The 21,924-nt window shown below is 37.8% G+C and overlaps 2 protein-coding genes across 6 annotated transcripts in view; one reads left to right on the top strand and one right to left on the bottom strand.

The window, feature by feature from the left end:
* Nucleotides 1–21,924, top strand: part of LOC142336146 (dynein beta chain, ciliary-like) — a 226,683-nt gene that overhangs the window by 190,878 nt on the left and 13,881 nt on the right. For all 5 annotated transcript variants that reach the window (XM_075384733.1, XM_075384736.1, XM_075384734.1 and 2 more), the window contains 3 exons: nucleotides 341–563; nucleotides 20,657–20,854; nucleotides 21,164–21,397. In XM_075384733.1, the coding sequence (XP_075240848.1) occupies nucleotides 341–563; nucleotides 20,657–20,854; nucleotides 21,164–21,397 (655 nt within the window). The remainder of the gene's footprint in view (nucleotides 1–340; nucleotides 564–20,656; nucleotides 20,855–21,163; nucleotides 21,398–21,924) is intronic.
* LOC142336147 (multiple coagulation factor deficiency protein 2 homolog) overlaps nucleotides 1–21,924 on the bottom strand; it is a 548,941-nt gene that overhangs the window by 519,068 nt on the left and 7,949 nt on the right. The window lies entirely within an intron of this gene.

Here is a 21,924-nt window from a genome sequence, read left to right as displayed (position 1 = left end):
ACTGTCATTCTTTCTATTACGATATTTCTGGCCAAGACTCGAGTTGTATTTGGTCCCATTTTGAGGTCTCTCGTGTAGTCTTTTAGATTGTAATACATGTCCTCATCTATTTAACCTCTTATACCTATTCGTGAAGTCGAAAAAGAACACTTGAATTCCAAAGACAGATATGAATACCATGCCAATGGGAGTGTAGGTTAAATGTACAAATTATTGCTTTTTTTGATAGAAAAATGATTTTTTTTGTATCAATATTAACTGGATTTAAAGTCATGGAGATGACAATGAAGAGGTTTTTGGTGCTTAAAAAAGTCATGACCAGTTGTTTCTACTTTGCCAGGTGTCTGAGCCCAGAGCACCGTCTGATGTTCTCAGTGTTCCTCACTCTCAAGATGAAGTGGAGTGAGATCTCATCTGAGGAGATGTTCTTCCTCTTCTACGGAAATCTCCAGGAGAGAATGGACTCCAAAGGATTGGAAGACTTCGGCATATCCTCCACATCCACTCCGGACTGGATTCCAAAGGATAGATTTGATGACATCATCACTGTGTCCGTCCTTCAGGTTGGTGGGTTCTTCGTGCTTATGAATAATTCTGTCTTTTGCGTTTTTGCTTCCCATTTAGCTCAGCCCAATGATTTAACTCAGTTCTGTGACACACAGTTGTCAGTCAATCAGGGCCTGTTCCATATTCAGCAGTCGTAATTTTTGAATATGACAAATATATTTTTGGTTCCTCTATATATATGGGGACAGAAACTATATACTAAGTGCGTTTTTTCGTTTTTTTTCTTTTTTGAATCAGATTGTTTATCAGAGGGAGACATGAGTGGTATTATTTGAGAGTTGAAAGCACATCCTGAGTAAAATGTGAAAGCTCTTTTTGGCAAAAAAAAGCAGACATCATTTATTACGATGAAAATCGACATAAGCGAAAACTGAAACCATACGGAAGTAAATATTTCTATGTTTTCGCCAAAGGAATAGGTGATATAACGACCAGCACCAAGGCTCTCAATTATCACGAATGATCTCTTGGCTGCGTTTTTTCTGGAATTGTTTTTCTTTACTAGGTTCTAACAAATATTCATCAATATTTCAGACTCGAGAAAAAAAATTGTCAAAGTGTATCTTTTTTTTTCAAATACAAATAATGTTTTTTTGAAGACTCAAGACGTTCTTCCACATTATCATTTCTTGCAATTTTTTCTACCTTGGGAAATTTAATTGAGGGTTTCAAAAGTGTTCCTCAATTGATATTGGTTTTGATTTTCTTAATGGCTACAGTATCATTTTAAAACATAATTTTTAATACTAAATTTGACTGTTTTTTATTACAAACGACGCTAGCAAATTAAAAGCAAGTATTGCAGTTGAAGAATAATTCAATAACTGTATTTGATTTGACGCAGAGTAGAGATCGAATTTTTTTCATTGGATGAGCAAAACTAACTACCACTATTGTTTTGGGAGCCCATTGATGTGTTTTAAAAACAAATTTGGCACTCAAATCTTAAATTATCAGTTTACTTTTAGTTTTAATTTATTTGCAATAGTTTGCCTTTTGTTTTACGAATCGTTTTTTTGTAATCAATCAAAGAGAGGGGTTCTTATTTACGTGCTGTTTAGATTTTTGGACCTGAACTCTGAAAAATTTGTCATCCAAATATTTGTTTTCGGTCTTTTTTCAAAATAATTATTTAGTCAGTTTTTATCATTTCATTTTTTAAATTGTCAGTTGATTAAATTTTTTATCGCAGCATAGTTCTAAAGAACCCCTGTAGAAACAAATGTTATCTGAGTGTTGAATAAAATGTGTCTTCGGGAGAACATTGTAATTTATTTTTGACGCTAATTGTCTGTAAATTATTGAATGGAGGTAGTGAAGGGCTGACTTGACTTTTTGTCATTTTTCACATTTTTTTTCGAATTTTCGACAATTTTTATGATTTTACTTAACTTCAAGTTTTTGCGCACTTAACATTCTTATTTCTATTGTTTTGTTTATAGTCTTTGCACGGAGTTCACGCGAAAAATATTTGAATTGAAGATTTTTGTTTGGAGTGCTTGTAATAGCCAAGACTTCAGTAGTTTTTCCTACAGCTTTTTTCTTTTGTTGTTTAGTTTCTTTATTTTTATGTAAGGGGCAGTTTAAACGTTTATCCGTGAATATTTGGAGGTCAGTTAGTACGAAGTTTTTCATTTGTTTTTTTTTCAGGTTGATAAGATCAATAGAAATTTTGCAGGCTTTTATATTCATCTCGTCTATCAGGTCCTCCTAGGATGAATTGTTTTCAGAAGAAATTGTGTGTTGTTAAGTTGTACAATTTGAGCAAATGCATTTTTAATTTGATTACATTTCTTAACTTAGACTGCTTTTGTTTGAGTTACCATACTTTGCTTTATTTTCAAAGAACTTTCTTGCTGTTTTTTCGGCCACAATCTGATTTTAAACTGTTAATAGCGTGGTCAGTTTTCTTGTTTTTGTATATCAGTGAAATTTGGGGTGGTCTACCGCACAGATTTAGGATCCCTCCTATCTAGTCTCGAACCTACGCCAAAATCAATCTTAATTACAATAGCAAAGACGTCTACACCACTGAACTACAAGATGCAACAACTACACAACTTAAACAATTCTATAGGCACGACCATATTGATAGGTTTACACTATAGTTATGCCATTGAACTACCCCACATGCAGTTTTAAATTTACTGAGTGAAAATCATCAACTACAATGCCGTACGAAGAGACACTTTGGCACAGATGTTATTTCGAATAACCTTATGGGCTAAACTGTGTCTCTTTTTTCAATCAGTTCACGCTTTTATCATTTTAAAGTAATCTCAATTCTCAATTATCAGTACTGAACAAATAACTAAAGCTATATATACCAAGAAACGCGAACTAAAACCATTTCTCAACGGACTTCAAGTGCCATGAATAACAGCGCAGAAAGTTCTGACAATTTTTGATACATTGTTTATAGTGCTCAAGTTCTGATTCCCTCACAATTCTCATTCGAGGCGCAAACAAAGAGACGCAAAATTGATGCAAGAGACTCAAATTTGACAACACAATTTCAACCGAAGGGCCTCGCTAACTGGATTGATCACTTTACAGAGTAGCAATTTTCTGTTGTACATCATGATCCTCAAAAGACGCAACAGCAATACAGATGGTGCGACGACATATCATTTGAGCATCAACACATTCTGGTCTATACAAACGATAATCCAAAACACATGGAGAAGACTATCAAATCCTATATTCGTCATGAAAGCAAAGTACTGTTCGAGATCAAAGCAAGAATGTTTGTACCAACAAGCGCATTTCAAACGTTCAATCAGCAATTACTACGATTCAATGTATCAGACATTACAAGACGAGGAGACATCTTCGAACAATTCACAAGAAACGCTGATACAGTAATGGATATTTCCCCAAAACGAAACAGCTTGATGGAAACAATATGGGAGATGGAACGCTCGTGTCCAAATAGACGACAAGAATGTGCTACAATGACGGAATACCAGCGCAGAATATTAGCAAAGATAGAGAGTCTTGCGAAAACAGACTCCCCTTTCAAGCAGACATTGGAGGATTACATCGACGTTCAGGCAACCGGCTGGGGATCGATCTACAGAAGGGATCATTCAACTTATTTGGAAGTTCAATGTGGAATGAACAATGCGCAATGCAGATGCTGGGATGCTTCATTGGAGGAAAGCACGGAAAATCCAGATGACTCATCTAAACAAACAAAAGAAAACTGATAACAAAAAACCTCTCACTGACTACCACTTCCTATATAAGTGTTCTGTAAATCGGTTGGTTTACCAATTTAATGATACTTATTCCAGATATTAATAAAGTTTTGAGCAATTTTGAAATTGCTTCTAAGCATTTCCCTCAGAACAAAACAACAAAAAATGCATTTCTTGCAGTTTGCATGTTCATTGATCCCAATTCCGACCTTCAAGTCATCAATAAACTGGCCCCGCATGCAGGACTAATAGGACCCGGTAATAGTAGACTGCATGAGTATCTTAAGCATTTGAAAATACTACGAACACATGCTGCATTTCATGACGCGTATGGATTCATGAACGAAGAATACGGACTTGGACCAGGATATGTGTATATGGTTTCAAATTTTCCTAGTCACTTTCTGCTTGGGCACTTAACTGGTGTCCTATTTTGGATCATTTTTAAGCTCGTATTCTGGTCCTATTTTGAAGGATTGCCATTTTAGAATGACCAATTACGACCCCGATAACTTCACACTGCATATTTCGAAGCCGGCAGCTTTACAATTATCTCAAGTCAACGACAAGACAGAAATATTGTTGAGAAAACAGTGCTGGAAAAAAGTGGGTCAACGTTTTGTTCTTGTTCAAACTGAAATTGATCTAACACTGTCTGAAATTGAGCTTTTAGTTGAAGCTTCTAAACTATTAGAGTATTTTATTACATTATCACGACAATCTAGTCAGTCTCCACCACCTGCACCACCCCACTCGAGCACCCTAATGCAATGACTGACTCTCCAGATTGTCACTTGGCTATTGCTAGTAAAATAATATTCGACCAAAACGATGAAGAGCGCCCCCCGTGGAAGCTTTGTGGGAGCATTGAAAGGTCACTAATATTTTACAGCATACACATTTTTCTTTTATTCGCAGCAATAACAAGCGGCCTTAATTTTCTTTTCGTTACCAAATTCTCAACAGAACGCCCAGAAATGTGGTCAGTCCTCGCTTTCAGCCTTGGTTGTTGGATTCCAACACCAAAATGAACAAAGTAATTGTTACTCAACCTCACTTACTGATGATGGTAGTTGGCCCCAGTGGATCAGGTAAAACCCATCTTGTGGCAGATATCATAATTAAACAAAGAGAACTGTTTTATCCTCAATTTGACAAAATAATTTACGTCTATCAGCATTGGCAAGAAATATATACAGAAATCAAAATAAAACTCGGCACAATAATATTTATTATCGAAGGACTCAATTGGAGCAAGATTAACTCTCATCTCGAAACGGACCGTCAACTGATCATTTTTGATGCTGTATACGCAGAAGCCAGCCAACAAGAAGAGTTTTTGAATTTGGTCATTTCTGGACGACACAAAAACCAACACGCCATAATTTTCAAGCATAACTTGTACCAGAAAAGTCCAAATTTGAAGACAATTAACATGAATGTTACACATATGCTCTTACTGAAAAATCCCCGAGATGTAGTTCAGGTCGATGTTCTAGGTCGTCAGTTGGGAAGCAGAAATCTTGTGCAGTCGGCGTATAAATTAGCTACTAAAGAACCATTCGGTCATTTGTTGATTGATTTGGATCCCAGATGCAGCGAGCACCTACGATTCTGCTCACATTTAACAAACGACCTCAGCATATTTTATATAGTAGGAAATTCGCAGAAGAAAATTGAACTCGATGAACAATTCACAACATCTGACTACTTTCAAACTGCTCATCAACTTCAAACCTGTTCTGAAGCGCTTCAAGCTTATTGATCTCGATGATAATTTTATCAAATTTTTAGTTGACTGTTCATACAATATTGTTCAAGGCAATGTCTCGTTAGCTAATACTTATGTAACCAAACAGCAGTTCAAGAAATTTAAAACCATTCTTTCTCTTATTTGTGATAAGAAAGTTAAATTACCTCAAAAACGAAAATTGCTAGCGACTGCAATTTATTAAACTAATTCACAATCCCATTCAAAATCATTTCAAGAAAGAACAGGCGCAATAACACGAGGCACGGAAGTTCATTCTCATTCATTTACAAACTTATAACAAATTGCTCGAAGCAGCCAACGAGAGCAACCAAAAGCCCCAAACAGCCAAAGAAATTTTATTAACCAAAAGAAATTCTAACGAAAGCGATGTCGCAGCCCAACTAAGTGTTGCAGCCACGTTCAATGAGGAGCAAAAATCGGGAGAGGAGACAGAGGAGATGATAACAAGAGAACATCATCAAACAAATGTTAGCGCTGACGAGGCAAATCAAATATTAGAAGAATTGACTCTCACTGGACTTTCGAGCGGAAAAATTGAGAAGTCGAAAACAATTATTAAACTTTTACAAAACTCAACAACCGTTACAACTGATAAGCATACAGGCAAAATTCAAAGGAAAACTGGAGGACCTCCATCTGACAGCAATTTGTTTGAGCTTTTAATAAACATTCAGCACCCTACAAAAAAAATTTCTCCAGCAGATCTTACCCTAGTAAAAGAGCTCAAAATTGCCCAGCATCTAGTTGCCAACACAAACGCCAAATCAGTTAGCCCAAAGCTTGCAAAAGATTTGAACACCACATGGCTTTCCATGTTCAGCTACAGATAGTAAAGCTATTAGGTAGAAAGCTTATTAAGTTGCTTCTTCAAACCAGTGGGATAGAGCAAAACCCCGGTCCTCCGAGAAAGCTGACATGTGGAAACTGTAGGACTGTTGGGAAAAAGCAAAAGAAGGAAACCACTGTTTTACTGCACAATTTGTGGTTGGGTACACAATCAATGTTCAGGGATAGAGAAGGCTGAAGAGTACGACAGAGAGAACTTTACATGCACAAAATGCAAAAATGAAAGGGTCATCTCATCAGCAATCACAAACAGCAGGGACCTGCAAACTATTCAACAAAATTATATAAACACGAATACTACATCAGCCTACGGCAGTATCAACAGGCTGGTTATATCAACAGGCCTAAAACGTAAAACAGTGGAAACCTACCTAACAACAAGCTCAACATAGACAAAGTTCAAACAAACACGTCACCGTTTTCCACGCCTAAAAGTACAGTCATATCGTTTGAATGAATTATGGTCAATTGATCTTGCGGATATGCAATCATTGTCCACAGAAAATCGAAACACTCGATATCTATTGGTGGCAGTCGATACACTTAGTAGATTCCTTAGGGTTCAGCTTATGAAAGATAAATACGCATCAACAACCAAACGCGCTTTCGCCTTGATGACGACAAAAATCAAACCGGAAAAAGTATGGACTGATGATGGAAAAGAATTTCTGGGATCATTCAAAAATTTTTGCGAGCAGAAAGAAAAAGCAATTTACCAAACTCGGAACGAAAAGAAAAGTTCGTATGCAGAACAAAACATTCGATCCATAAAGTCTTTAATTTATAAGTTCTTAAAAGAAAATCACACCAGTACATATATAAATAACCTGCAGAATTTTCTCAAAGTCATTAACTCTCGAGTCAACAGGATAACAGGTCTTGCTCCAAAGAGCGTAACCAAACAGCACACAAGTTATGTTATCTCATTTCACTGAACGTAAACGACAAGATACAAAAGCCCAAATTTGCCATTGGTGAGACCGTTCGAATCAAACGCAACATCGAAACATTTCATCGGGTTATAAGATTCAATTCAGTCACGAAATATTCAGAATAGACAAAGTCCTCACACTCAATCCTCCAACTTACCGCGTTGTTTCTCATGAAACGTGAGGAGAAATAGTCGGCCGATTTTACAAATCAGAACTGACAAAATTTTCAGAAATTTTAAAAAAATGGATCCAACTGAAAATACTTTTACAATAAATTTAGTCTCCAACGCTTCCACGGAAACGTATTCCGGCAACTTGATGGCGGCTTTCACAAATCTATTCCCCAAACCAATAGATCTAAACAAAACATTCGGAACATGGCAAGTGGCACTTCTCGAAATATCATGGCCAGTAAAGTTTAAAAACGTTACACACGGTTTTACAGAGCCGCATATGGACGAAACAGATTCCTCGTCGGATGATGAAGAGCCAATAGAACCAACGAGCGCAGAAGAACTTTTCACTGATATAGGTCGCCGCCGCCGTCGTCGACCAGCCGACAGAAAACAGTACCATCTTCGGAAAAAGGCAAACCTCAAATGCAAAATTGACACTGGTTTTTACCCAACAATTGAAAATTTGATGCAAAAAATTTTTGCAAAAAGCTTCAGAACAAAACATGAAAATGACTGGCCTATCATATGGTGCATTTCAAGCCATACCCAGAAACTAAAGCTATTAAGCAACAGTGGCCAAAAAGACCAGGCATCAACAGGGAATGAGGATGGTTTTATGACCGCCGCCAGTTCCGGTGAAGATAAACTAACAAAGACGAAACTGAACAGAGAAGTCCAACAAGTATAAAACTTCATTCACCAGATCTGCAAAACATTCTCGGAACACACATACTTAAAATTGGTGTCAACCCTAAATATCCAGTAGATATCTCCGGTGGGCGTCACACAATTTTTGTTTATTGCGATTTGATACAAGAACAGATTCTTGGAAACAAATTAACGTCACTTCTTAGAACAACAGCCCTTCCAGACAACTCGACACAAAAGACACAAAACGCGATCATTTGCCATCAATCGTTCTCAAACTTGCAATGGAAAAATGTATTCAAGTCATCATTTCAATCCATAAACATAACGATTCGCGACGAAACCGGACAACTGATGCCATTTCTCTCAATAGGCCGAAGCTGGCTGACATTGAAATTTCAGTTTTTACCAAAGTAGTTCATTATGCTCAACGGCTACCCAATAAACAGTTGGTTTGATTGGAAGCATGGACGCACACTATGAAGCACAAATTGCGAGAAATGAAGAAAACTTTCTGACTCATGGCCGTCCCGCACGGCAGTTCGGATCAGGCGCCGCAGGATTGGGCGCATTAGCTGTACGAATTGGTCGCTGTACTTTACCACTACTACAAAAGTACGCTTTACCATTTGCCAAAAAAATGGGACGCAATCTTATTACAGCGAGCAGCAATTCCTGAGATTGGGCAAATGATAGCAGGAAAAAAGAAACTAAAATCTGCAGCAAAAGACTCATTGAAGAAATGAGTTTCAAAAACAATTTCAGAATCGACAACAGCCGATCGTTCCCGCCCGCGCCCGCCGAAACGGTTGCGATTGACGCACGTGTCTCCCGGCCGCGGTTCGCGGGTTACCGCGCCGTCCGCTCGCCAGGCGGCGGGGCGCAGCGCAACCCAAAACCCCTTATCAACAAACAAACTAGAGATAAGAGAGATACCAACACGCAAGAGGCCAGCCCAAAGCACTTTAAAGACAACCAAGACGAAACGCAGTCGATCAGATATTTTGTCAAACGTAAGATTCTAAAGTACTGAGTTCACCAGCATTGTAGCAGATATCGCCAACCCTGTAACGCATACAGCTTTAGACTTTTTTGAGAAACCTAGTGTTCTTGTGAATTATGAGAGCGGATTCGATCAAGAAATTTACCCACAAGTCGGTTCAAGAGGACCAACATTAGACTTTTTAATCAGCGGAGACCAGCGCAACTGCATTGACCTTAACTATATTCAACTAGGAATTCAAGTGTCTATCTACACGCCAGATGGAAAAGATCGCGTAAAAGCAAGTGACGCAAGCAAAGTTGTATTTGCAAACAATGCTCTACACAGCCTATTCTCACAGGTCGAAGTATACGCCAACGGTATTTTGATTTCTGATAGCAACAACTCTTACCACCATCGAGCATTTCTTGAGACATAATTAACAACGAACAGTGATAGCAAAGAGACTTGGGCCGCTTGTCAAGGATACAGTTACAACTCAGAGCCTTCGTCAGACGCCAATTAATCTGAGTGGTTACAAAACCGTTTGAAAGCTACCTTGGAGTCAGGTTACACGCTTAACCTCTATGGTTCCCTTTATGTCGACTTTTTTAGTTGCGAAAAACTTATAGTCCCTGAAGTCGACATTCGAGTTAAACTCTAGTCTTTTTAGCTTGGCCGACGATAACGACAAACTGTTTACGGCAGTAATAGAAAAAGCGTCCATGTTTGTCCGCAAGATAACTGTCACTGAATCAGTACGACTTTCAATCGAGAAGGCATTATTAAAATCACCAGCAAGGTACCCCTATATAGAATTTCTTTGCAAAAGTTTTATCATGCAATCTGGTCAAAATTCTTTCGTTAAAGAATCAATTTTGGGAACGGAGCCAATCAGACGTTTAACAATGTGCATGGTAGCAAACGTTAAGTTCAGAGGATCGAAAGAGACAAACCCTTTTCTGTAAAACAAGTATAAAATAAAAAGAATTGAAATCATACGAGGAAATGGCTTACCTATAGCAGGCACACCAATTGACACTGAAAATAATGTCAGAGTATATCACAACACACTAACAGCGCTGGGTTTTAAAAATGGCGGTAATAAAATTTCTCTGCAGGATTTCGATAAAAAATTTATTGTCAGTTTCGACTTGACCTCATCACAAGAGGCGTCAAAAAATCTTACCCTATTCCCCGAACTGACAGGAGCGCCAATTACTCTGAAGCTATTCTTCTCTGAAGCCCTTCCAGAAGCAGTTGAACTCTTTATTATCGGAGAGAGATTCAGTCAAGTTTTTATTGACACCAAAAGGAATATTTCAAAAAACCAAATTATATTCAATGGATAACATTTCGATCAAAGGAGTAGTAGGCAAATTACGTTTATTAAAGTTTCCTTTTGGAGGTGTTTGGTCGGCAGACAATTTTCCAAGAATGAACTCAGGTCCCCGCTTTCAAATTGTAAGTACATCTCCAAAAAAATTCAAGGGAACTCAACTTCAATCAACATTCAAAAGCTCAGCCAAACAAAAAAGAAACAAGAAATTAACAAACATTGTATTCTGGAACAGCCTGAAAATTCCGCTAAATTTTTTCACTCATTTCCAAGAACGATTTAATTCACTGTACAAAATTTCGGTTCGTTTTGACATTCACGAAACTGCTTCGTCACCTCCCCCTCAATCTTTATCTTCAAACTTATGCGGGCTGTATTGCTTATATGCAGCTTTGCAAATATTTCAAAAGGTGGGCTATACACAACACACAAAGTTTCGGGATCGCCTTACGGCAACGAAGCATTTCAGATTTTTAGTGTTAAACGCAGTTAAAAATATTGGCTTAATTAATGAGTTGAATTTGATGAGATTTTTCAGTAGTATATCTCAAACCAATTACACATTGAACATTTTATAATTTAATTTGTATTGCTAACCATGTGTTTTTAATCTGAGTCTGAGTAGGAAACAAGAGGTCGTCGCCTCTTTGCAGGCATAGGCTGAATGATACAAGATTCGTCGCCACTTCTGTTACTACATTCTCCTTCAATTGCTTCATTATCTATAAACGGGTTCCGGGGTAGACAACGATCTTCGTCGCTATTATCTTGTTCATCACTGAAATCACTCCAATTAAAAACTGGCTCCGAGTCATCAACTTCTCGAGGTATAAAGCCAGGATTGGGTGGAGCTGAAACAAAAATAAGTACATAATAACTATTTCGTAAAAACTGAACTGCAAAAAGCGTTTTTACCAAAAGAAGAGACCGTAGTAGAAGCTATTGAGCAGGAATCAGAAAGGTCTACTGTCGATATCAGCTCGAAGTTCTCCTCCTTCTCCTCTTCTTCGCTTGAAATCGAACTGTTTTCACAGTCACTATCCTGTAGTGATGGACAATCCGATTCAAAGGTCACTGTTGGGGTTTGATTGAGGCTGTTGTGGCCATCAGGTAAAGTGTCAACACCGTTATCCAGTATGAATCTTCTGTCATCAAAACAACTCAGAGCCGTTTTGTTTGTTGTTGTAACCTTTATTTGATGGTTTGCTGAATGAATTCTTGTCATTGGTGCTCGACTGCTAACTCCGGTCAGAAGACACTCACGAAACTTGTCATGATGCAGAGTCTTTTTAACAAGTTTTTGCATGCCTTTGGCACTCTGTTTTACTCCCCTTTGAAACTTGATGCTGTACATCTTAGATCCAAGAATTACACTCTCTTCCAAAACTGAACCATTCAACTCGCCAGTCATTGTCAGGGGCACTTTTTTATTACTCGCGTCGAACAGAGGATGAGAAGTTAGGTAATCGCTGAGATCCAATAAATGTTTAAATTCGTACATGTCTTCATACAAGTCTTCGGTTTCTACTCTGTACAGAAGCGAGTCAGTGTCTTTGTAAGTGACACAAATCTTTTTCCCGTACCTCGGTTTCATTTCTTTATAATGAAAATGGTACAGAGCAAGTTCTGAAAGGTCCAAGATGGCTGCTCCGACGGGAGTTGGTTTGTCCCATCTAATGTTCGGTACGGAAAAATAAACGGAACACAAATTTTCGCTTATAATTTGAAATGACTTGACACTCGGCCTCGACGTAAGTTTGGAGGCTTTCGCCTCATCAGATACAAACTGAATATTTTTTCTATTTCGTTTGCTTTCCATTGTTTTGCCAAAGCAAGCGTTCGACATCAGTTTATAAAAATTTTTTTCGAACGTTGTTGAAGCTTGCTTTCGTATAACCGTATTTTTTTCGATATAGGGACGCAACCAGTCAGACTGATTAAATTGCAGAACTCGATGAAGTCTACCAACTTTCAAACCTTGATCGATGTAAAATAGCAAGTTTTCAATGTGACATATATAATTCGGCTTATCGAACAAAGTTTCGACCAATTTCGGAACAGCAGATCTGTTAGCCGCTAAGTTTTTGCTGTACGCAGACAACCAATCGTCTTGGATAACATGTTTCTCGGGAGCGAAGGGAAAATCAGAGTGGTCATCGTGAATCTCTCGCGGATATTCTAGATCAATTTCAACGAAGTAGCCAAAGTCGGTATTTGACCTGTACTTTCCAATTAGCTCATCGATGTTTGAAAACTCGCTCCACTTGTAGCCATCCTTTGGAAGCTTTTTCATCATGATGCCACCATAGAGTAAGGTAACATTAAAAAAAGCGCCAAAAACGGACTTTTCGTTCCTAACGAAATTCTGAAGATATTTGTTATTAGCTCGAAAATGTCTCAGCGCTCCCACGCCATTGAGACCACCTCGAATAGCTTTTTCGCAGAAAAGCAGCATATCAACGTCGGACAGAAGCCCCAACTCAACATCAGTTGTTACCAGCATTGCATCCCAGCTTAGATTAGGAGCACTATAAAAATGAGCAGGATCCAAACGATAAACTTTTATGCACACCGAGCGGAACAATTCGAACACATCTGCCAGTAAGTACACATCTGTCTGCAGATAAGCGTCGCGGTAGTCTCCAAAATTTTTACAACCGAAGAGATGATACATATCAACAGCTCGTGTATACACTTCTTGAGTAACATCAATTCTTCCGGTTAGAGTGTTTTTCCAATGGTCACCGTAGGCAGGAAAGCCAAGTTCAAACCTACGGAATGAGTCTAAATACGAATAAGGAAAAATTCCCTTTGCTCTTATTTTCTTGAAATCTGAATCACAAAATTGTTTAAAGTGGAATCGGAGTAATTTCAAGTCGGCATCTTGCAACGTTTGTGCCAGTGAATTAAGGCTCGAGGCCATAAAATTAAAACTGTCCAGGAAGCGCAATTCATTGCGTACAAGTTTCGCGACACCACATTTGTTTAAGTAACTTCTAATGGGAACCTGAACTGAGAACGAAATAAACGTCTCTTCTGTCCTAGATATAGCTGAGAGAGTCTCGTTTTCTTCCAGCTTCATGTACTTTATGATATGATGGGCATCGTAACGAGACAAGTTATGGAAGAAAACAGGGAGAAAACTACCAACCGTAACCAATAAATTGCAACTACTGTGAGCAACGCCAAATACAGTGCCTGTGAGATGACAGTGATGGACTACTTTTTCATGATCAGACTCGAAGATTTGTTGACATATGCAGCAGGGTTCAAACCAGTTGTTCAATAGTTCCCTTTTGGCAAAACTGGGCATCTTTAGGAATCTGTAGCGTTGACGCTCATTGTCTGCCCATCTCAGCCATTTTTGTAAAGTTTGCATCAGAACAGCAATACAATCTTCGCCTCGGCACACTTGAACTTCTGCTGTCAACAAGAACAGCTCCAAAGCTACAAGGATACTGATTTTCAGTAACACAGCTAGATGCTCCACCTTTATTTAATCCAGTCTCGAGCAACTCTTCGGCCACTTCGAAATCTTCCGTTCTGACTTCAAGAGCCTCTAGGTCAGCATACTCCACAAACGGCCATTTGAATGTCTTCTGCCAGTTTTTGAACTTTACGGTAGAACCCTGTGGCGGCATCTCAATAACTTGTGGCTGATGATGCTCGCAAAGCGATTTGTGAAGCTTAATTTTTTCGCGAGCAACAGTCTGCAGACAACGCTCGCAGAATTTTCGAACGTTATTTTTCGAGCTAGCGGTGGCGGCCGAGCGAAGTAAAACCTTTAGAACTCGATCCAAGTTCTTTATCAAACAATAGTGCCAATTATTTTCATCTGACAGCAACAATAAATTGATTCGCTTCGCTGAATTTTTATAATTGCTGATGTAAGCCGGATACATTTTGCTACACTCGTAAGCAAACACGTTTATTTTCAGGTGATTGTTTTTCTCGAAAACCGGTATATCAGCTAAAGCCACTGGTATTTTTCGCGGGTTGAAGTGGAGACTGTTTATGTGTTGGCGGTAACTTTGCGGTCTCTCTTGGTTTTGCTTAACGGGGAAGAGCGCGGCTAAAACAGAGTAAATGAAGCACAGATTGTCTTTCATGTTTTTGATATTCAAGACTGATTTGCGCTGTGTTTCAAGTTCAGGAGGCGTTGCAATGTAAGATCCCGCGCGAAGAGGGGAATATTTTGAAATCTTCAATTCGACAACATTTAACTTTTCTATCACCCACCCTCTTCCTGCAGTGCAAAACACGTTTATTTTTGTCAATAGTTTGTCAATATGACCGAAATATTCTTCAGAAATCAATGATGTGGAGAGGCTCTCCATTGGACTGTGAAAGAAACAAAGAGTACTATCATGAGTTAGAGGCTTGGTGAACTTCACCTCTATGCAGATTGCGAACTTCGCAGTCACCAAATGGTGAAGTTTCGGCGTGATAAAATCTGTAATTTTTCGTTCCTGGAGCACGAGAAATTCAAAGGGGGTCAAAAATTGAACCGTGGTTTATTTTGAGTCGGAATGACTGGAAGTGCTTGCGAACTGACTTTCTCTCATGTTCCAAAATAAAACGATCTTCTTGAGAGAAATTGGATGGATCAGTTCGAATAACTGAACCCACCACAGAATGCTCGTCTGCACAATGTTTTCGCAACGCTTGCTCATGTCCGAAAAACGTTTGACAAGAATTGCATCTAACAGAACGCGCAAATTTATGGACATTTTTCAAATGCCGAACCAAGTTTTTCGCGAGCGTAAAAGTGTTTGAGCAATGTCCGCAAACAAAGTTCTGATTTGGGAGGTCAACATGCTTTTGATGCTTATGCAACACGAGTTCCTTTCGTTTAGCGAAGTCCTGATCGCAGAAATTGCATTTGAACATGATTCCTAAACCAAATATTAGTTTAGGTGTCCTCGCCTTTCTATAAAGGCTAGGAAATCTGGTGTTGTTCTCAGGAACAACCCAGCAAAGATGCGAGGCTCCAGTTTAAATTAAACCGGGAATCCAGGCATCTTTGATTTGAAAATACTTCAGGTGGAGGATAGTCGGAAAAACAGTCCTTAAAACCTTAGGTTTCGTAGACTGTTTTTTTCGACTATCCTCCACCTGACTTCAGCCTGGCCCCTTCGACAAGAGGTAGCCAGGTCTGACAAAAGCCAGAAGGAGGTTTAATGTATTCTAGTGACGCAAGAAGCTGCAAAGCAACAAGATTTTTGGATGCATGCTAATGAGATTTTGATGAGAATCGTATAATTCGTCCAGCAGTTATTCTTGCATCTCTAGAACTTTTTTAAAACAATATAGTTACAGAGTTATACAGAGATATAGTTACTGTTGTTTATACAGAGTTATACAGAGATATAGTTACTGCTGTTTTATATTGTTTTATAAACGATATAAAACAGCATTGTTTTTAAATAATATGCAATTGTAAGTATATGAAATAATTTTATACCAAATTCTGTAGAGCGCAGCTCTCCTTAGCTTTTTGCTTCAAATTGATATAAACTTTGCGAAAAATTATTTCACTCAAATCCATGATCTAAATATCAATGAGCGGATACAAAAAAAAACAAGAAGAGCGCTGCTCTTCACAGTAGCGTGGCATATAATTCTTTTTCAAAGTTGTGATTTGATACTCGTAATATGATTGAAATAGGTGAGTGTAATTGCTGAACTTTACTACACTTAGCTAAAGTCAGACTTCATAGCTTATTAATAGTTATATTTCAAAAACTTTAAATAACATTATATCCCATGCATTAGATGATCTCTCTTTAATACTAGCGTCCCGTAAAAAGTGACTCCAGACAGACCTTCCGGGTGAGGATAAACTTTTGACACTCTGCACAATCTTGTTAAAGGACTAACAAGTTCGTTTAATAATATTCAAGAAATTGAATAATGCATGGAACATTTAAATCTTTAAAAGACTATGCCCTCTATTTGAAAACATCATATAAAGAAAGTGCGGAGCTTTCGCTTTTTATTGATATTATCTGTGCGAAAAATCATTCCGCTCTTATCTATGATATATATATATATATATATATATATATATATATATATATATCAATGTGCGGATACAAAAAACAACAAGAAGAGCGTTGCTCTTCACAGTAGCCTGGCATAAAATTCTTTTCAAAATTTTGACTTGATACTCGAATCATCATCGAAAAATATTGGAAGCATAAGTAGAAAACAACGAGAGCACAGTTCTTTAGAAAAATCCGGCATAAAGTTCCCAAGAGATTTCGACTGAGTATTCCTTTCGATCTATAGCAACCCCGATATCCTATCAAGTGAAAAACTTTTCAACAGTTACTATGAACGTATATAGTAACGGTTTACCTAAGTGGTAAGTTCAAACCAATTGCAATAAAATTTAATCTGTGTTAGAAGATGAAGGAAAGTAGGGCAGTGTTACCAACTATTTGTCAAGATTTAGATTTATAAAAATAAACCCGAAAACTTAGGAGCCTAATTATCTAATCCAACCAATAATGCTTATTACAAAGCTTAATCAGTAGGGCATAGGTCGTACCATATGAGGCCATTTTCAGGGTATTCAATTGAATTTCAGTAGTTCTGATAAAATGACTTCAAAATGCTGTACCGCCCCATTCTCAGCTGATTCCCAGGTTCCTCTATGTTAAAATTACTTGAAAATAATCTCAACCTGTTTAGATATTTTTGAGTTATGCACCGATAAACACTATAAAAAGCCCTCAATTTCCCCAAAAAATCACTCCTGCGAATTTGATTTGATCTACACTAAAATAGTGAGTGAACAAATACTGTACTCAACGAGATGACTTCTCCTAGTTATCAATTTGAATGTAAAACATCAACCGGCCTAGTAAAGATGTGGCGAGAAGCTGAATCAGAGGGTTCAAATTTTGAAATTGTGCTGTACAAAATCTCGAATAACGAAAGATTTGTCTACCAAACGATAAGCATACCCGAACATCAATTCCAATCAATGCTGGACAGCATATTGATGGAAGTGGAGTTGCTGCGCGTCATCATCGACGGGAGAATACACCCAGAGGGCAGACTTGTAGTTCATCAGGAGGCTTGTGAGCGGATGCGGTTGGACTCTATAAGCTGTGAAGTCATCAGGGACCTCAGAGGTAATATAATTCTTCAAATGCTCAAGTTTATTCAGTAGTATAAACTTTATCAGAGCAAAAGATATAAGAAATATAAAATTCTTAACCTTAGGAGTCTATTGCTAAAGATAGAAATTGATCTAATTAATGTTCCTCTGTTTAGATAACGACAATACGTACTTCCGATTGTCGATGAAGTTCTTCGACCCCGAGGACACATTGCTCAGCGTGGTCTTCCATATAAAGAGATTTGACAGAAAAGGTGATATATGGGAGCTTCGCTAAGTGTCCTTGGGGTTGAGAGAAATGGCAGCTCTACTGCGATTTAACAGAGATTACAAGAATTCAGAGAGAGAGAGAGAGAGAGAGAGAGAGAGAGAGAGAGAGCAGTTAAGAGAGAAAAACCAACCGCATCCGTTCAACCTCAGCCTCGGAAAATTCCCAAAGTTCAGGAAACCCCTGATGATGAAGACGTTATAGTTCTTCCCTCAGACGAAGAAAACTATTAAAACTCTAACTATGTAAATCCTATGTATATAACTTAAATGTATTACCTTGTGAATTTGTTCACAATTTTGGTGAAATCTAATAATATTTCTTCAATTTATTATTACCAAAACCAATCTCTCCTGAAAGACTAGAAAGTTATCAAAGTTACCAAATACAGCTTGACAAACGGCTGTCAGATTAGTTAATTTTGAGTGGTGGGGCAAAATTGAAACGTACCTTGAAAATGAAATAAATTTTCAACCAAAAAATTTGATAACAAATGGCTCAGGGCATACCATAAAAGCAATTCTTTGATACACTTTTGCGTTACGGATTCAATATTTCAAAGCACGCACAAGACGCGTGATAGCTTTTAAAGGCACACAAAACAGAAGCGAAACGGACAGTAAGCAAACTATTCAGTTTGGTATATGTCAAACATAAAGATAAATGAGTAAATGATGATCATCAATGAACTCAATGTATGGACTAACCTTGAAACATAATGGTATAATAATATCCGAAAAAATGTAGATCTGATGTCTCTTTGGCACAATGGTTAAGGCACTAAAAGAAGAAAAAATATCATGCATAAAGAACATAAACTGAGGTTCGAGGCTTTAGAATGAAGCGATCCTTTTTCTGTGCGGTAGACCACCCCAATTTTGACTACTTATATCTTTCATTGACGCGTTGCCTACAATGTGTTAGAGCTGCCAGAATTGTAGGCGATTTTTTTGTGTCCTGTGACTCATAAAGCGTTTAATTCATGGTTATGATTCATTCATAGTCATAATGTTTTACATTTAGCTTTTCTTGTTTTGCCAGGAAAATGTCTCGTTGACTGATATTGGTTTAATTTCATCTAATTTTTAGTTAGTGCCAAATTTTCAATTTGTTGCCGGAACTCTTTCGGCTATGTTGTCGTCCTTTGATACGACCAGTGACGCCACGCTGAGTTTAAATCAGCCTTTTGTTCATTCCTTTTCGCAATTTTTTGACGACATCGCGTACTTGACGTGAGTTTGTACTCTTAGTGGAGATAACTTTTTTGGTCGCTTGTGATTTGCGTCACTCTCAAGTTGTCCTTTGTCTCAATATGATTTTTGTTTACGTAAATATGATGATTTATGTAGAGGTACTCCCTGAAAGTTGTTTGAACTTTCATAGTGCATAAATCGCAATTGGAATCACACAAAACTTTTTAATAACACCATTTTTCAATTTTTCTGAGGTCTCATGCTTTTAAATTGTTTCTGAGGCTTCAATATCTTCTAGCAACCTATCAGTTGTTTTTTTAGAATTAATGATTTGCAGTTTGCTTGAAGAGACGGACCTTGTGTAGCTGCTCCTACACTATAATTTTGAAATCAAACACTGTACTGATTAACAGGTTTGAAAATTTGCTCAAATGATTGCAGTCGTCTATTTGAAAAGCAATAAACTTATGGTAGTTTTTTCATCTATCGCAGAAGCATAGTTGGGGCAACATGCCACAATCCTTTGCAACGCAAGTTGATGACTGATCGGAGCATTTGCCCGGTAGCATGACTAGGATTTTTTTTTTGCTGCTGGAAGATGCTTTTGTTTAATTGCTCTCAAACTAGCTTTGTAGCCTTTTTTGTTATATGCGTGCCTTTGTTTGTATTTTTTTATTGGCGAACAATGCTTTCAAAAGATAATTTTGAGGTGTTCAAAAGATCATCTAGATGAAAGTCAATTTGAGCAACTGACTTTTTTTGGAATCTTCGCCTGTTTTTTGTACCCCATCTGTACCCCGTCTTCACTTTAGTGCTTTTTCGAAATTTTTGCCTTCTTTGGTGTTAGTTTATCACTCTCTGCCAGGTTTCACACCCAGTTTATCACTCTCTGCCAGGTTTCACACCCGATAAGTTGTTAGATTAATCAGAGGTGTCTTGTTTTCGCACTTATGAAAAGGAGAGATAAGCCAATCTTTTTGATCAGTGATCAGCTATGTTAAAATCGGAGAGGTAAAATTCCTGAATGAGAATAGGAAAAAAACCATTAAAATATTCAATTCATCGTAGGAGTTTTCACGAATGATTCATCAATGAAGTCTAACTGTTACTTGATCATTTGAACAGTTGTATTTTTATTGCTGACAAAAATTATTGATTGTTGGGCCGTTACAGTTTTTAGAATCTGCAAGTAATCGAATGCCACTGAACAGTTTTCCTCGTTATTGTGAAGTGAATATTTTTCAATGTCTAAGTTGGTATGTTTACGTCCAATTTCCTAAATTCACTAAATTGAAAAAGGAAGCTTTCGAGTAAAAAAAACTTTAAAAAATTTGTTTTCGAAGTTTCTCAATTTAGCCCTCGGATAATGTCAAGCTGTACTCAACTATCCAGCACTTGGAAAGCCACATTGATTCAAAATTCTTCAAATTAACCCCTATAAGGGCAACAAGAAGTCGTAATGTAATGGACAGGAAATTAGGTATAATTATTCAACACCTTCAAGATTAAATGCCTATGTTCAATGTTACTTCTCGCATATCACGATCCAAATATATTTTTCTGCTAGTCAAGGAGATTGGTTTAATCTGTGTTGTGTATCAGGACTCGCCTCTGCATGGACTGTGTCGTGACATCGTGGAGAACAGTGACGCCTGGCTCAAGTGGTACTCGTGTGAGAACTGTGAGAGTGTGTCCATGCCCAAGGATGACGAAGACTCCTGGAGAGACGTACACAGACTCATCGTCATCCGACTCCTCAGACCTGATCGATTCAGTTCAGCTCTCAAACTATTTGTCCAGGTTAGTTAAAATAATAGGCTGGAGTAACCGTATGATGATTGCAGCTGATAATTAAGTTGTAATTATTTTTTTAAACTGAGGATGAGAATGAAGCTTTATGAAACGAACATTATAGTTTCTATTAAATTATATGCTGCTTGTAATGCTTTTTTGGCAAGAAATATATGCGGAACTCAAATCCTCCCTCAAAAATTTAAACGCACAGTTAATAATCAACGGATTACAATAATTGGTGAATCTGCATGTATAAATTGTTTACGTATCAGTCTTCTCTAAAATTTGATGTTTGAAACAATGAATGCTTTCTAGGACAATCTGCCGATTATAAACGTGATCTTTACCCAAAGTGACGATGAGGAGAACCCTAGCAGTCCGAAGCAGAGTCTGGCAGGGTTGCTGGAATCTAAGTCTGGATTCGTGGTCTCATTACCTTGCACTCAGTCAAGCAATGAAGATGCACTACTAAGCGGAGGAGGACTTGATCACGTGGAATATGCAAATATCGAGGATGAAATTGTCAGCAGGATTGAGAAACTGGCCGAGGTACGAAGAGACGTTTTTAAAATGCTGTGTCCACACGTGCGCGTGTAATGTTTACACATAGCAACATAATAGTATAAGAACACGCATAGTTTTCAACTGGATATCGAATAAGAAAGGGAGTATGAAACAAAAAGAACTCCAGTTTTTATTGAACGAATTCGTTTTTTTCTGTAGGTCAGAGTTTAGAAACAAGCAGAAAGATGACAGTTGATCAAAGCAAAGCTAGATAGAATTCATAAAGAAGCTGTGACCATCTCCGAGTTGAGCCAAAATTTTAATGATGCTGTTTTCCAATTTCAGAGGAATTGTTTTTGCGTTGCGAAGTTATGGCTCTCGAATTTTTCAAAGAGTTGCAATCTTATCTCGACATTATTGACCAGTTTTGACAAAAAGTGTATCTAACTAAATTCAGCTAGAATAACGCACGAGGACTCATACTGCGCATTTCTAAGCTTCTGAATGTCTATATTTCAAACTCCTCAATCATTTGTTATTTGTAATTTTGAGTACAGTCAATAGAAGCTGAC

This window comes from Convolutriloba macropyga, chromosome 3, assembly GCF_964194025.1.
Source record: "Convolutriloba macropyga chromosome 3, txConMacr16.3, whole genome shotgun sequence".
NCBI lineage: Eukaryota > Metazoa > Xenacoelomorpha > Acoela > Convolutidae > Convolutriloba > Convolutriloba macropyga.
Note: the sequence above shows the minus strand (reverse complement) of the source record. Positions and strands in the feature narration are given on the sequence as shown.